This window comes from Monodelphis domestica, chromosome 4 (assembly GCF_027887165.1).
Source record: "Monodelphis domestica isolate mMonDom1 chromosome 4, mMonDom1.pri, whole genome shotgun sequence".
Lineage (NCBI taxonomy): Eukaryota > Metazoa > Chordata > Mammalia > Didelphimorphia > Didelphidae > Monodelphis > Monodelphis domestica.
In genome coordinates this window covers 208,126,304-208,143,226 of record NC_077230.1, presented here as the reverse complement: position 1 = coordinate 208,143,226, position 16,923 = coordinate 208,126,304, and the positions used below count along the sequence as shown (strand labels likewise).

At 36.2% G+C, this 16,923-nt stretch overlaps 1 protein-coding gene across 2 annotated transcripts in view; it reads right to left on the bottom strand.

Moving 5' to 3' along the window:
* Positions 1 to 16,923, bottom strand: part of MFSD6 (major facilitator superfamily domain containing 6) — a 90,334-nt gene that overhangs the window by 14,929 nt on the left and 58,482 nt on the right. For both annotated transcript variants that reach the window (XM_007494525.3, XM_001378714.5), the window contains exon 3: positions 14,126 to 14,223. In XM_007494525.3, the coding sequence (XP_007494587.2) occupies positions 14,126 to 14,223 (98 nt within the window). The remainder of the gene's footprint in view (positions 1 to 14,125; positions 14,224 to 16,923) is intronic.

The following is a 16,923-nucleotide window of genomic DNA, read 5'->3' as shown; positions in this document are numbered from 1 at the left end:
TAAGAGATATCTAAGGTCTCTTCCAGTAACAAACTCCTTCAATTTTGCTACACATAACTGGGCCCTAATGGGGAAGATATTCCTTCCACTTATCTGGATCATTATAATTCTGTGCCCTAGTAGATTAAGTTCCTCTGGACCACAAAGTTCATCACATGGTACATAGTGTTTTTGTGATGAGTCTTTCTGAACTTGGTTAGTTTGGGTTCTTGGACACAATCCTTTAACTGGAACCACTGAAAAAAAAAAAAGCCTTCTTAAGCTTAGATATATCCTTATCCTTACCCTAACCATCTTCCCTCCTACTAGTACCATATCTGGCACCCTCTGGGCTCTAACAGGTGAGCTGTTTGCCTTGTTTGTAGGGAACAATGATTCCCTTGATGCCATCATTGTCACTTTCTACAGTGTCCGCATTCTTTTCCAACATTTCATTATGCATTATCTTCCCCCATTATAATGTAAGGTCTTGAAGGTAGAGATGGTCTCTTTTGCTTTCATTTGAATGCCCAGCATCTAGCATAATACCTGGCACATAGTAAGTGCTTATTAAATCCTACATTTGATTTTATATCTAAGGAAACTGAAGCTCAAGGTTCTGCAAAAAGTTAGCAGCATAGCCAGGACTCAAATCTAGGTCTTATGAACTCTCCACTACACCAAATGACCATAACTTACATCTCTTCTACGGGCATAATCTTTGAGAACCCAGTTTTGCTTTAATGCCACTATGAGCCAATGAAATGGAATTTTATTGGAAATGAACCTGCATCATGAAAAAAAAATACCTTAATGTTGTTACCTAAAAATAACTTTCATTTAGAATATGAGTGGTAAAAGACACCATATAGTAAGAAGGAAAGTGGAGGGCATTTTCTTCCTCATTATAGTAGTGGGAGGAAGTGGCAGATGATTAAATTGCATATGTTTAAATAAGGATGCTAATTTATTCAGTGACATGAGTAAAATGTGTTTATACAGGAGCTATAAAATTTAAATTTCTCAGATGGACAAATTTGAAGTCTTAAGGGACTAGAGAGGCTGAGACTATTTTAACCCTCAGCTGTCAGTTTTAATATACAACCACCAACTGCCTACCTTTGAGGTAAGGGCTAGGACATCCCATTTCCTTTCATTTGGGTGCGTGGGTCATCAAAAAAAAAAAATCAAAACCAGTCAACTATCTTAGTTGTTTGTTAGTCTTAATGAAAAAATTTCTGTATTTTAGTAACACTTTTATTTGATTTTTTCCTTTTGCATAACAGAAGCCTCTACATATATATGAAAAATAATCTTATTTATAAAAAGCATTATTCTGCCTATGGAATACATACTTGCCTATTTGTTATACTGAGCTACTGCATATTTTGTTACAGCCAAATAAAGTTCAAAATGATTATTCTTGGTGTCCACATGGATTCATAAATTCCTAGAAATAGCCTGGAAGCTTCCAAAAAGTCTGCAGGCCAACAGATTGAGAAGCACTGTTGTAGATTAGGCTAGTCTCCCAAACAAAACATTAGCTGGAGAATTCTATATTAAAAAATACAATATTTTCACCTATTTTAATGTAATTTACTTTTTAAATCCTGAATTTTGCAAATTCTAAACAAGATGAATATTTGCATATTGAGGAAAATTTAAAAAAAGATTGCCTATGCAGCTATAATCTTTCTTCTCAAGCATACAACAAACGTGACAGTTATTTTCAAATTGTTCTACTTGTCTACATTTTTAAAAGTGCTTTAATAATCTCCTTTTCTTAATGTTAAAAATTTTATCAACTCCATTGCAATCTCCTCCTTCCCCAAGCTCCCTCTAAAAATTGAAAGAAAAATAAAATCCTTATATCAAATATTCACAGTCTAGAAAGAAAATTCTAACATTGGCCACTTTTTGAAGAAAAAAAAAGTCAAATTATTTTGCATCTGGAGATCATCACTTCTCTGTCAGGAAGCAAATAACACATTTCATCACTTAAATGAACCAGGGAATCTGAGAACCCAAATTCTGGTCTCTGAAGATTAGCTTGGAGACACAACAGAAAGATAACAGACCCATATGCAGACTACCACTGTCAAGATCCTAACCATTTGATGCGTGAACAACTCTAGTTTCTGATTCAGTCTGAAAAGAATAAAGCATATCATAACCAATTTAAAAAATTCTATATAAAATGCTAAATACTTTTTTTTTGGTTCTACAAAAAAGATGTAGCTTGGACTGATTGCTAATCTTTATAGAACCAACTTCTTGATATCTTAAAAATCATGAGCAAGAATCTGGCCCAACAAGGGCAGAAATAATATTCACGTCACCATCAGTTATCAGTACACATTTCATTCTCCATATGGTTTTCCTTTACTTGCTTAGCTGTTAAAATATCACATGGGACTTATTAAGACTTTTTTATATACTAGGAAAATATTTCCTTTAATTTATATGCCAATATTGGTTCCTGATTTAGCAACACCCATCTCACAACTGTATAATCTGGGCTCATAAAGAATGCATTAAAGTACAATAAAGAAACCTGTACTCCTGAGTCGATTCCATGCTAGGACCATGGCTTTTTTGGTGATTACATCATGATAGGGAAGGTTGTGGCCTGGTGAATTAGGCATTAGGTTTTTTTTTTCTCCTCCCAATTCTACTGCTGACTTAGAGTCACAAAATCCTAAAGCTTGAATAGACCTCAGAATATATCTAACCCTTCATTTTGCACAAAAGGAAACTAAGGCGGAGGACACTCAAGTGACTTACTAAAGATTACACAGAAAATTAGCGGCAAAGCCAAGATTTGAATGAAGAATTCTTGAAAAAGAAATCTGACTTCTGATTTCATCAGAGCTGCTGGTGAGAATTTCCTTTCCTAGTATAGAAGAGTACCTTTTCTGTAATTTATAGTCTTGGGGAATTGTCTCAGTGCCCAGAGATGGGTAGCTCTGTGGCATAGCAAGGGGGCACAATGGATAGAGCACTGGGCTTGGAAATAGGAAGACTCATTTTCCTGAGTTTGAATCTGGTCTTAGACACTTATTGGCAATGCAACCCTGGGTAAGTCACTTAACCCTGTTTGCCTCACTTTCCTCATCTGTTAAATGACCTGAAAGGAAATAGCAAACCACTCCAGAAGCTTTGCCAAGAAAACCCCAAATGGGGTCATGAAAAGTCAGACACGACTGAAAAATGACTGAACTGAACAGAGACATTAACTGGATTCCCCAAAGTCACAGAGCCAGTATAGTGTGCGTCAGAATCAGGTCTGGTGACCTTCTTACCACTGTACCAAGCTGCCTCTTGTGCCCTCTGAACATAAAATATATAATTACTCAGTCCCTCCTACAGTGATCTCAGAATTAATTGCAATGAGTTTTATTCTAAGAGAAACCACTGACCCAATGAACAATCATGTCAAACCATGCAAGGCTTCTACAGAATGCTGGGGAATAAGCAGCCCCTGTCAGACCCACCCAGTGTGCTGCAAGCTGTCAGAGGCTGGTCTTTTACCAAGCTTTTGCTTACAAAGGCAGACCATGAGATAAAGATCAGATTATGAGACAAAATGTTCAAGTCCTCACTATTAGGTTTATTTCTTAAGGTGATTAAGGAAAAAGGAAAGGAACCTATATGTTCAAAAGTATTTACAGCAGCTCTCTTTGTGATGGCAAAGAACTGGAAAATGAGGGGATGCCCATCAGCTGGGGAATGACTAAACAAGCTCTGGCACATGACTGTGATGGAATATTACTATGTGATAAGAAATGATGAATAGGTTAATTTTTGGAAAAACATGGAAAGACTTAAAATTATGAAGAGTGAACCAAGAGAACCTTATATACAGCAACAGAAATGTTGTTTGAAGAATGACTTGTATATTTCTACTTCTGGAGAAAGAAGTGATAAACAGCAACAAGCACAACATAATTTTACATACACACGTATCTTTTTGTTAAATGAGACTTTCTCTAGTGCGGGTAGGCGAGGGAGGGTGGGAGATACCTGGGAATTTTAATGGAACAAACAAATAAACAAGTTAATTTTTTAAAATGTCCAAATCCCAAATGGCCACAATCCCTTCTGATAACAACTACAGAAACAGCGACAGCAGAAATTTTCTTGGTGGATATACCATGTGGAAATGCCTGCTGATTACATGCTTGGTTTTTTACAGACAATAAACCTCTACATACATTATAGGTAGCACTGTCAGTAAGGAGCACCATCTGTACCCTATAGCATAATTAATTCTGGAACATGAAATTCAGAGGACCTCAGAGTTTAAAATCTAATCCTTTAATTAAAAAAGATTAGACTTGCTAACCATCTACTTGGTATGATTTGAAGTTGGAAAGCCTATAGATACTACAACCTAAACAAAAGTAAAAGAAGGGTTATAAAGGGTTGTGGTTGTTTTGTTTTTTCAAAGGATACATTATAGAGGAGAAGAGGATCAAAGATGGTTGAGGATCTGTTACTAGTGTGAATGAGATGATAAAAATGGACAAAGGATAGAAAGGAGAGTTGGTCACTCCTTATTTTACTCATTTCCTTTGCTAAGCCTTTAGACTGGAGACTAGAGAAGAAAAATGGATAGAGGTTTGAAATCTAAGGGGAAAGCAAGAAGGCAGAAAGAGAGTGCTGCAGGATTGGAAAAGGGCAACTGTCTCCCTGACTTAAAAAAAAAAGGAAAAAAGGAAAAAGAAAGGTTAGAAGATGAACTCTGAAAATTAAGCCCCTGAACTTCTTATTGAGGACAATTCTAGAATGAACTGTGAAAGGAATGGCAACTACCTAGAAGAGAAAATAGGGATTACAGAGAACTAGCAGTTTCATTAACAAATCATACTAAATGGGGAATAATAGAAATCTATTTTACTTGGATTTTAGCAAAGCATTTACAAAGTATCATATTATTTTTATAGAGAGGACAAAGACTTCTAGAGACTATACATATATACACATAAAATACATACATGCACACACACATTTATAGAGTTTTAAAACTAGTTCTATTTATACGTGGGTTAATTAAAAAATGGCTGAACAGCTATTCCAAAGAGTGCCATTAATGAATAATTCAATGGTACCTTGGAAAGAGGTTTCTAATGAAATGCCTCAGGAATCCTATAATATTTAACATTTTTATCAGCGTATGCTTATCAAATTTGCAGATGACACAAAGTGGTCTTGACTTAATCTAAAGATCTAGTCAGGTAAAAACATTGGCCAAATCTAGTAAGACAAAATGGAATGAAAATAAATATAAAATCTTGTATTTGAGCTTAAAAAATTCAACTTTGCAAGTACAATATGGGAAAGGTAGGGCTATTCTGCAGTTTGGTCAAGGCCAAAGTGGGGTTCTTAAGGAATATAAGTTCATTAAGAGTTAATTGTGTGGAGTAGCAGCAAGAAAAGCTAACATGATCTTGGGCTGCAGTAAGCCAGGGAGGTGATATCCCTGTCATTCTCTGGGGAAGAAAAGAGAGGGGAAGAGAAGGGAAGGGAGGGGACAGGAGAATCATAATGTAATTATTTTTTCAGAGAGACCATTATGAAAAAAATGTCAGGTATTTCCTCTATAATTTATACTCAGATTTATAATGGAATTGTATTGTAGTATCTATACTACATAATAGGACTTGGGGCAGACAAGGTCAGCAATAGCTTAGGACAGGGGATCTTAACCTTTACTTTGTCACAGACACCTTTACAGCATAATGTTTTTAAATAATTGAAGAAAATACTAAATTCTAGATAGTGAAAATGAGATGTAATTTTATTTTCCCATTCAATTTCACCTACCCCATGAAATTTATCCATGGAAGTCAGTTAATAACTCTTGATCAAGGAGATAGCATGCTGAGTGTTCAGCAAGATACATTAATATTACTTTTAATGTAGTCAGTGATTTTGCAGATGTTAAAACAAGAATTATATTGCCATCACTCATAAGTTCATAACTGTACTTGAAAATAAGCAATTATTTTATTCTATTACTCTATGTCTAAGCTAAAATAAATTGTTCTTTTGATACGTGAGATTGTATTAAAAATTTCATTGTGGAGACAAAGCAATTTAAAAACTTTTCCTAGAGACTGTCCTAGCTCTTAGTTATTAATAAGTGCTGTGACCATCTTAGAGCAGATTCAATTTCCAAATTTATTTTTCAAGTTCATGTCATAGCTTGATGTTTTTAAAGATGCTTTTATTGTTCTTTTTAAAAATTTAGGGGGAAGCTGGGTGGCTCAGTGGATTTTGAGAGCCAGACCTAGAGACAGGAGGTCCTAGGTTAAAATCTGGCCTCAGATACTTCCCAGCTGTGTGTCCCTGGGCAAGTCACTTAACTCCCATTGCCTAGCCTTTACCACTCTTCTGCCTTGGAACCAATACACAGCATTGATTCTAAGATAGATGGTAAGGGTTTTTAGGGGGGAAAAATTTAAACATTAAAAAAACTTTATTCATATCAATATAATAAAAATGTTGATGCTATCTAAGTTATCCTACCTATTTAGTGTCATCTTAAATAACTGAAGGTATTTATTGACTTAAATAAGACAATAAAAATTATTTTTAAGAATAAGAGGTCAAGAAAATCAAGGGATATATTTTTTACTAAAGGAGAAAGGCATGAGGTTTTGTCCACAACCAGATTTTAAGCAGCCAATATTAAAACTAGCTGGCACTAGATAATAAATAGAAATGTATATTACTAAAAGAGCTTAGACAGACAAGATTTAGAAACAAATGGGCAATGTACAGGAGTGAAAGTTCAAAGAATGCAAACACAAAGGTAAGAATTTTTATTCAACAAGAACTTCTGGGAGAACTGGAAAGCAATTTGTCTAAAAATAATTGAGAGTAGTTTTGTGTCAGATATCACAATCAATTTCAAATATACAAATTACCTAAACATAAAAAGTTCTGAGAAAAAAGCTTGGAAAAGTAGATAACTATAGATAGGAGGAAAATTATAATTATAAACAGTAAGATTATATAAAATTTAAAAGCTATTGCACACATAAAATAAAAGATCCAGAAAAAATGGTACAGATTGTGAAATATCTTTACAGTCAACATTTAATAAAAATTTAATATCCAAAATACACAGGGAAGTGACATAAACCTAAAAAATTAAGTCATTCCCCAAACAAGAGAACAAATGATATAAACAAAGTTTTCAAAATATGAAATATAAACTACTAGGAATCCTCTGAAAAAATGTTCAGAATTATTAAGAAACAGATAAATTAAAAGCAACTATGAAATATTACCTCATATCAACCAGGAAGCAAAAAAAAAGGCAAAAAACAGGAAAACTCATTTTTTGAAGGCCTTATAAAATGGAAGGAATGCAAATCCTCTGCTTCAAGAGATGTGAATTGGTTAAGTTAGTCTAATAAAACAATTTTGAATTATGTAAGTTACTAAACTTTTGAAGGAGAAATTCTGTTCCTGGAACTATGACCTAAGAAGGTTTATGGTGGTCAGAAAAGAGTAATGCATGGGTGCAAGAATGTACAAAAAAATCTCAGCATCATTTTGTGTTAGCAAGAAACTGAAAACAGTGTGTGCCTGATAATTGAGGAATGATTGATCAAACTGTAGTATATGAATATAGTAGAAAACTACCTCCATATTAGGAATTACAAATATGAAAAACTCACTGATCCCTGGGAATACTTGTTTAAAGTAATTCAGAATGAAGAAAATAAAGCCCAAAGAACAGTATACACACTTACTACAACAATATTAATAAAGTGAACAGCAAGAGACAAAAACTCTAAAGAAATATTATAGCCAATGGTGCAGCATGTCATAAGAGAGAACCATCTACTCACAGTCAGTAAAGATCTGGGTTCAATTGTAACCTTAAACACTTTTGAAGTGGATGTTCTGGACAAATAGCTCAATCTCTCAGAGTCTCAGTTACCCCAGCTGTGAAATGGGAATAATAATGGCTCCTACCTCATAGGGTTACTATGAAAATTCAGTGAGAAATCTGTCAAGCACTTCCAAATCTCAATGTTCTATAAGTGTGAATGTCATTAGTTTGTGGTCCTTGCCCTAACGTTAGTAACAGTGCCATGCAATTGACGTCAAATGTTATTCTTTTTGTTGCAGTTAAAAGGAGTGGATGACTTAAATTGGTTGAGGGTCATAAAGTGTAGTGATTAAAATAGTGGAAGACTTAAATTGTGATAGATATAAGAGTGGGTGAGTAAATTTGTGACCGCAGAGAATATGTTTCACTACAGTGTCTTGGTTTTAAATCAAATATAAGGTGGTCACCAGGGAAATATTCCCAATTATGAATATACCCAAGTCAATTGGGTTTAATAGAGATTTAATTAATTACAATAAAATGAGGAATTAAAGAAAGAGAGAAAGAGTAAGAAGGAATAAGTATGAAGGGCCTTAAGCCAACATGGCCTAGACCTGAGTCTTAAGAGAGAGAGATCAGTCAGTCAGTCTTTTATCACTCACCACAAGGTCTGTCTAAGCAAGGATTCTAGTGACAGAGTCTCCTCAGAGAGAGTTCCAGCCAGAGACTGTTTCAAAGGGCCTCTCTCAAGAGCTCCAGAGGGACAGAGTCCCCTCAGAGGAGCTCCAGCGAGACCTCCTTAGAGATTGTCCTCCAAGAGCTTCCCTTCTCCAGAGCCTCTCTCAAGAGATCTTCCAAAAGGATTGATTTTCAAGAGATTCTGCTTTTTCTTATATAGGGGGTTTTCTCTCATGTCACTTCCCCTAAGTCCTTACATCTACCAATCACAGTAGACGTTTTCCAAAGGACTGCCCATTCTAAAAACACTGCTGGGTCGACTAATCCCTTTAGTAAGTTTGTACCAGAAAAAACTTCTGAATAAGTTTTCACCTCTTTGCTCCTGGCAAGTTTACAAGTTGCCTGACCTTTAATAGGTACTTAGCACCCCTTTGTATTACTTGTAAAAATAGGCATGGCTTAAAGAACTTTTTGCCTCACTATAAGTATGGGCCCAAGTACCCTCATTGTTTAGCAAGGAGTTTTTTCCCCTAAAGCAGTCTTAAGTACGGTGGAGTAGAGGTCCTCCCATTTCTGATCCAAGTAGAGTTCTCACATCCAAAAGTGGAATGTTCCCAGTAGGGAATTGTTCCAATGGAGAATTCCCCATGGGGAAATTTTTAACATTCACAAGTCTGAGAAATTTCAAGATTTACATCTTTCTTTCTTTTTTAACAATTAATAAATTGATTTCAGAGAATGAATTTGTGTATATTTGGGTGTCTATAAAGGAATTTTGTGATATTTTTTAAAAAATCAATTGTATTGACATGTTTAAACAGCTATTAAGACAATCAACAGATGCTTAAAGAATAGCTACTTAAGCTTAGCACTCTGGGGGACACATAAGTAGAGACAGGAATCACTGCTCTCAAGAAGTTTCAAATGGGGAAACAAAATTACCATCCACAGAACAATGAAAGAATAAGTAAGTCTGAAACTATGTGGTCCTGCTTGTAAATGTAAGAGGAATATAGAGAAGGGAGAGATTAGCATTGGATAGAATAACCTGGAAGGGGCCTCATTGGGGAAGTGAGGTTTAAAATGGGTCCTAAAGAATAATAATTTGTTTTTAAATTAAAAACTGCATCATGGCTTTCATTAGCTACAATAAAATATCCCCTGATTAGGGCTGGCCTGCTTTTTTCTGTCATACATATTGGTATCACATTACAGTGATAACTGAGAAAAAAATTACTCTTTTAGGGAAAAAAAAGACCCTTATTAAGTATTGGTTCCAAGGCAGATGAGTGGTAAGGGCTAGGCAATTGGGGTTTAGTGATTTGTCCTGGCTCACACATTTAATAAGGGTCTGACGTCATATTTGAACCCAGAACCTCCCATGAGGGAAAAAAAAAACTTAAAAATTGATTGTAAGAGCAAGTTTCCTTTCTTTCTGTTATTAATTGGAGAGTTCCATTTAGAGCATATACCCATTTATATATTAAAATGCAGGCTGCCTGCCAACAAAGCATTGAGAGAGACCTTTAGCAGCAACAGCAGCATTAAGGCACTTTGAAATATGGATGGTAGCAGACATTGAGCATGGCTAGAATTTCAATTGTCAGGGATGGTGAGTTGAACAGAAATCCTCCTAAGAGCTCTCTACAAACTCCAGGATGGCATAGGATGGAAAACATGATTCTTCTTGGCCTGACTAAGCATGCTAAATATGATGGATAATGCTTTAGAAATGTCAGTTGGAGCCCTCCTACTGCTAACATTAAAAAACCGTATTTCATCAAAATCTTAACCCTGCTCCCACTGTTACGGGAACCTGTATCAGTAATGACATCAGTGTCTTGCAGAGAAACTGTCCTTAGTGGATGATAATAAGAACTGGGGGACTGAGCTGGTTTTCACTCATCGCTGCTCAAAGCACTAATTTAAATAGCATGCAAGTATTCCCTTAGTTGCAGCAACTTCCTTACTGGAAGGGGGTCTCTCTGACTCAAGCCTCCCCCATCACAAATCCATTTTAAGTAGCAAAAATCATTTTCCTTCAATGTTATTTTGATTGGGTCATCCCTGCTCGCAGGATCCTGTAGTGAATCATCACGACTTTGAAGGTAGGAGGCCAATAGAGACTTGTTGAGTGATCAGAGCAAATGAAATTTCAAATTCTTGACTTCAGTTACAGATATTTCAGTTTTTCCTTTCTCTAGTGTCCTCCTCTCCTCCATTAGCTCACTCCTTATAGGTGAGAATTGTACTTCCTTTAATAGTGTTTGCTGAATGCTTCCAGTACATAGTTGAGTATACCCTAGGTATTTAAATGTTAACTGTCTTCTAGAATATATGAGAATGAGTCACTGGATGTGGGAAGGCAATGAGAGCAGCCTAGGTTTCCCACAAGCAATATTATTATGTAATATTTATTATTCAACAATAAATGTATACTATAAGAATAATGAGAAATTTCATTTGAAAAACAAGAGCAGGAACTATGAAAGTCTATTTTCAGAGTCTCTATAGATCCCTTTAATTTATCACCTGTGTAGGTGCCTATTGGAAACAGAGGCTAAGAGAGCAGGAAAATCGATTTTTCCTACATCCTCACCTACCAATTATAAGAGAAACCAACTGAAAAGAATTACTGTCTTGAAACAGTGGGACAGTAAAACAAGTGTTGGATTTAGAGACAATGGGTGGGTTTAGATAGTAGGTCTGCTACTGACATCATCTCATGGTAAATAAATAACTTTAAAATTTTGAGCCTCAGTTTCTTCATCTGTAAAATAAGAAGATTAAACTGCATGCTCTCAAAAGTTATATCCTTGCTCTAAATATATAATCTTATGAAGAAATAACAAGAGGTATCAGAAATAGAAGGTAATTAGAAACACAACCAATAATGTCATTCTGAAACACAAAAAGGAAGCAAGTAGCAATTGGGGACAAAGGGCAGCTAGAATCATATCCAAAGTCCCTCATAATCCAGCCCTTTCCTACTTTTCCAGTCTTCTTGCACCTTATTTCCCATCCCATATCCTTCAGCCCATTGGCAATGGTCTCCTTGCAATTGTACAAATGAGACACTCCAATGTCTTAACTGGACGTTTTCTCTAGCTCATTTATTCTAGGTTAACAATAACAAAAAACCTCCACAATAATAGGTCTGGAAGAACTTTGAAAGATTTATGTTTTGGTTGTCATGGAGGGACAATTCAGATCAATTTAGTTGAGCTCTTTATAAAAGGTTAACTGTGGTCCTACTACTCATGCTGTGGAGAGATGATCTACTACTTTCCATGGTGTCATCAGCAGATTAAAGGAAGTTTGAGGGTTTGGATTTGGTCTAGCCAAGCTGTTCCACCCTCAGTCCTTCAGGGAATGGAATCATCTTGTCTAGTTTGAACTGCAAGTGGCTTGGTTGAAAGTTGTCACAGGGAGGTCTCTCTCTGAATCAGCAGGTACTAGGGTTAACTCTACATACTCAGGGAACCTCCTTTAAACTGCAGTGAGTCATTAAGTGGCAGCAGATGAAAGGAGCAGGGACCCCCCCCCCCAAATGGTTATGAACTAAAATCTAGAAATCGTAGGAAAAAATATTTCTGTAGGAAACAGAATTCTGAATTCCTTTTTAAAGGTTTTTTTTTTTCTGTTAAGTCACTGAATAAAGACTTTTCTTTTGAGGCTGGGTATCCTATTGGGAATACTGTGATTATAAAATGTTATCTGGGAGCAGTCTGAGATCCCCAGTAAAAATCCAAATGATAAATTAACCAAGAAATTATAACATATTTCTTTTCCCTTCCTTATTCCCTTCTTAAATCAGCTAGGTGACTCTGGGAGAGGACATTCACATTTCACAAGTAATGTAATCAAGTTACCCTTTTTTGCTTGATTCGTTAAATTTTTTTTTTAGGGTGGAAAGTAAATCCTGAAGAGAAAAAAGTATGGTCTTTGCCCTCTGGGAGTTCTTCTTCAGACTCTGTATAGGTTCTGACACTCTATGGCAAACCAATGAATAAATATATAAATGACAAGGCAACCAACAGTATTGAGCCTGGCTTCCCAGCAGTACAGTGAAAAGGGTACTGGCATTAGAATCAGAAGTCTGAAGGATAAATCAATAAATCAGTAGTGAGCAGGGTAGGTAGGTAGCTCAGTGAATTGAGAGCCAGGATGTCTTGGGTTCAAATCTAACCTCAGACACTTCCTAGCTATGTGACCCCAGGCAAGTCACTTAATCCCCGTTGTCCAGCCCTTACTGCTCTTTTGCCTTGGAACCCATACACAATATTGATCTAAGACAGAAGGTAAGGGTTTAAAAAAATTGTCAATACTAAGTTGATAAACATTATTATTTATTATTATTAAATAATATTATTATTATTATTCTAGCACTGTATTAAGTGCTAGAAATACAAAGAAAGGCAAAAGGAAATCTCCACTCTCCAATACTTCCCAATCGAATGAAGAAGACAACATGCAAGTGACTTTGTGATAAAGAGTTGCATACCAGATAAACTGGAGATAGTCAATACAGGAAAGGCACTAGAATTCAGGGAGAATGGAGGAAAGTCTCTTGCAGAAGGTGGGATCTTATATGGAATCTGTAGGAAGCTGGAGAAGCTAAGAGGCAGAGGGAGAGGATTGCTAACAGCAACCAGTGAAAATTAGTGACACCTACCTGCTCTGAAAATGTATTCTTTAAATGACAATAGGGTTGTACCTGAATATCCTTAACTTCTGTTTACCTCAGTTTCCTCAACCATAAATTGGGGATAATACATAATAGGCCCATAAGAAGTCCTTTCTTCTTCCTTCCTTCCTTCCTTCCTTCCTTCCTTCCTTCCTTCCTTCCTTCCTTCCTTCCTTCCTTCCTTCCTTCCTTCCTTCCTTCCTTCCTTCCTCTCCTTCCTTCCTCTCCTTCCTTCCTTCCTTCCTCTTCTTCCTTTTTTCAGGAGTGATAAGCCAGTTTCTCCTAGATACCAGTTGGAAGTGAATCATGTCAAACCTCTTGAGTGAAAACAGTGTACTGAAGCTGAGAAGATAATTTAGGCTAGAATTTCTTTTAAAGGAAGGGAAATAAAACATTTAAATGGAACATGATTCGTTTTCTGTTTAAAACTTTAGTTATAAATCACCAGATGGGACTGAATAATACTTGAGTCCAAGGTGGAGAATTATGAAGGGAGAAGAAATGAGAAAAACTCTTCCAGGCAAATGTATTTAACCGTTTAAAATAATGCAAAAGTAATCCACTCTATTTGAACAGAATTCTGGTCAGCTGCTTCAGATGAGCACATACACAGCAATCTACACCTATAGACTGGTTCATTGTCTGAGCTCCCCAGTCTTTGTTTAATCACTAGGGTGTGGATCACATTTAGCTTTGTTTAGATCAACAAACCGAACAGTATTCAGGGCAACTGCTGAACCAGCCCCCTGACGTCAACCTTTTCCATGGCAACCACTGTAAAATCATATAAAACAGTGGGTTCTTCCTGTCTTTGTCTAGTCTGATACACAGAGCTCCTGAACTTTTTCTCCTATCTAAGGCTCAGGGAAGCAGATGAATAATTTAAGGGCTTGGCTTTTTGAATAAGACTCTTAATTTCAAATGTCTCTTACCTTGAAGGACTTCCATTGGGAGAACAGTCCAGGCATTTTCCAAATAGGAGATGTAAATATAACGAGCTGTATTGCAGGCCAGACCAATATACAGAACCCTAAAAAAAAAAAAGAATAAGAAGAGGCAATTTAAACTAAGATCAGGATATGAGGCACAACACATGCAAGCATTAACCATTTTCTTTACTTCAAAAACTCACCACTGACAAATTTATACCCATTCTAAATTTAGGAGCTAGAAACTCCTGGATTTAATCATGAAATCCCAAGAGGAAGAATACTGCCTCTAATATATCTGCCCTCAACCTTTTCAACATGCTTGTTATTATAAAGGAGAACATCTTCTTTCCTAAAATTTAATTAGCAGCTAAGATGATGCTTTTTTAAGGTAGCCTGGGCATTCTGCCATCATTAATGACATTATTGGCTTTCAGCCAGTTGGTTGTGGGGTAAATATGCACAGAAGCATAGCCAATTCACTAGACAGTAGGAAGGGCATTATTAAAACAAGTACATATATTATTCACTTATATACAATCCCTAAAACAGTCATGCCTTGGTACAGTGGAAAGATTGCTTGACTTGGATCCAAAGAAGCTGAGTTCAAATCCTATCTCTGACATTGTGAGCAGTCAGTCACTTAGCTCATCTAGACCTCAGTTTCCTTACTAGTAATATCAGGAGTTAAAGCAGATGATCTCTAAAGTCTCTCATCCAACCCTAAACCTAAATTTAATAAAACCACTCACCAAAAAATTCAGTAAAAAAAAAAAAAAACCTTTTTACAAACAGTGAGTTTTTATTTTCCTGTGAAGAAAAATTATATTTGGAAATAACAAATTTTTTCTCTTTTCTATGATCAATAAATGTCCAGAAGAATTAATCTATTCCATTCTATTAAGGAAGTCTTGTGTTAATTGCCATTGGCTTATATAATTAGTTAAGAAAGCAAACTTTCCTCCAACACTTTTCTCCCCCTTAAGTGTTATCGACAAGCATAGAGTTACCACCTATCCAGTTTTCAACTAGACTAGCTGGTTTGGGAACAGGTAATAGCTGGAAGGTGAGATTTAATTTCAGGAGAAAAACCCAAGTGGTTAAAACTCAATCTTGGTAAGCAAGTCTCTCTACTTAGCTCGTCTCTAATTTCTGCTGATTTTCCTAACTCGTATTATTTTCCTGTTTCTGAGCCTAGAGAAAGAGAAGCTGGTAGGCCTAAAGGGAAAGTGGTGGCTTATATAAAAAATATCTGTGATTATCATTTCAGGTTCAACTGGGAATCATATGGTAAAATCATACCTCTAAATATAATCTTCACTTCTTAGCACAAAGCCAAGGCAAGGTATGAAACAAGGCTCTTGAATGGCAAATGTTTAAATAAATGCAAGAAAAAGAAGGAGCACGGGACAGAATATAGCTGTGTCAGAAGATATAAGCTTCTCTTGTGAGGGGCTACAAGCCCTATACAATGTCGGTTGTAGTTTGGGCAGAAGATACTTCAGCCCTGCTTAACAATATGTTCAAAGAACCAACGTGTGCCAGCACACCAGAATACCTCATGACAGGAGAACAAAAACTAAAAGATAATAAAACACTCAGTACACACATATTTCATTGTCTCCTCTTCATCTTCAGGTCAACTCTCTGGCTGGCCCTTAATTAGTCTAGTTCAATCCTAGCTGCACTGGCAATAGAATTTTCTCTTAGGCCATTAGCAAAACTGGTTTTTCAACCTATTCCTCTCCCTTTTTCTCAGAGCTTTTTTATGAGCCCACCTCAGGTTCATGGTTGCCATGACTATACAATCTGAGTTACAGTCCAAAGCTCCTGACCTAAGGTAACCTGCTTTCGTTTATGAAAGTCCACAACTTATAGGTTGTAATATCTTGGACTATCTTATCTTTGAGTGTTTATGACCAACACACCAGGTGGCTTGGGGCCCAGCATAGCCTTCATTTCTTTGTTCTCTTTCCCCTCTTTCTTCTTGTCTGATTGACAGTATTGTAGAGCTGACCTTCAAACACAGACCTATTGTCCCAGAGGAAGGAGAAATAGCCAGGAACTCTTTATTTTTTGATCAGGGCTATAGTGGAATCCTGAGGGGAAAAATGAATTCTATAATTGATTTGGGGGGGAGGGTAATGGCCACTGATCTATGCCAAGAATTTTGCCTCTGGGGCAGTTCAGGTCATTAGAGAGGAAGAAATGCATATATGCATGACAAGGCATAAAGATTATTGAGCAATCACTGAAAAATGCTTCAGCAACCATGGGGCCATCTTTAAAAAAAAATTGGTTTTATACATTATGGCCAAAAAAAACATACCTATCATTTAGCTGCCAACTTTTTGCCAACTTCTTTGCCCTAAATTAAGCTGGTATTTAAAAAATGGAGTGTCACAGTCAAACCATTCCAGTTTGGGACGCATTTGAGAGTTTATACTCCATTGGCAAGACCTTTGAAGTATCAGGTCACTTCCATACCATAAGACATTATAATAGGGTCTTTGTGAGTAATTATTGCTATTAATAGCTCATGTTTGCAAATCACTATTCACATTTTATTAGGCACCTTCTCCACAACAGTCAGTGGAATAGGTAATATTAGCAACATTACTTCATTTGATAGATGAAAAAACTAAAACTCACATTGATTAATTGATTGGCCCATGACCATATGGCTAGTAAGCAGGAGACTTCCAACCTCTAAAGCAAATTCTCATTCCATTATACCATAATTACTGCCTTTTTTGTTACTATTTTTTTTAAAGAGAAAAAACTTTCTCTGTGTTGTTTGG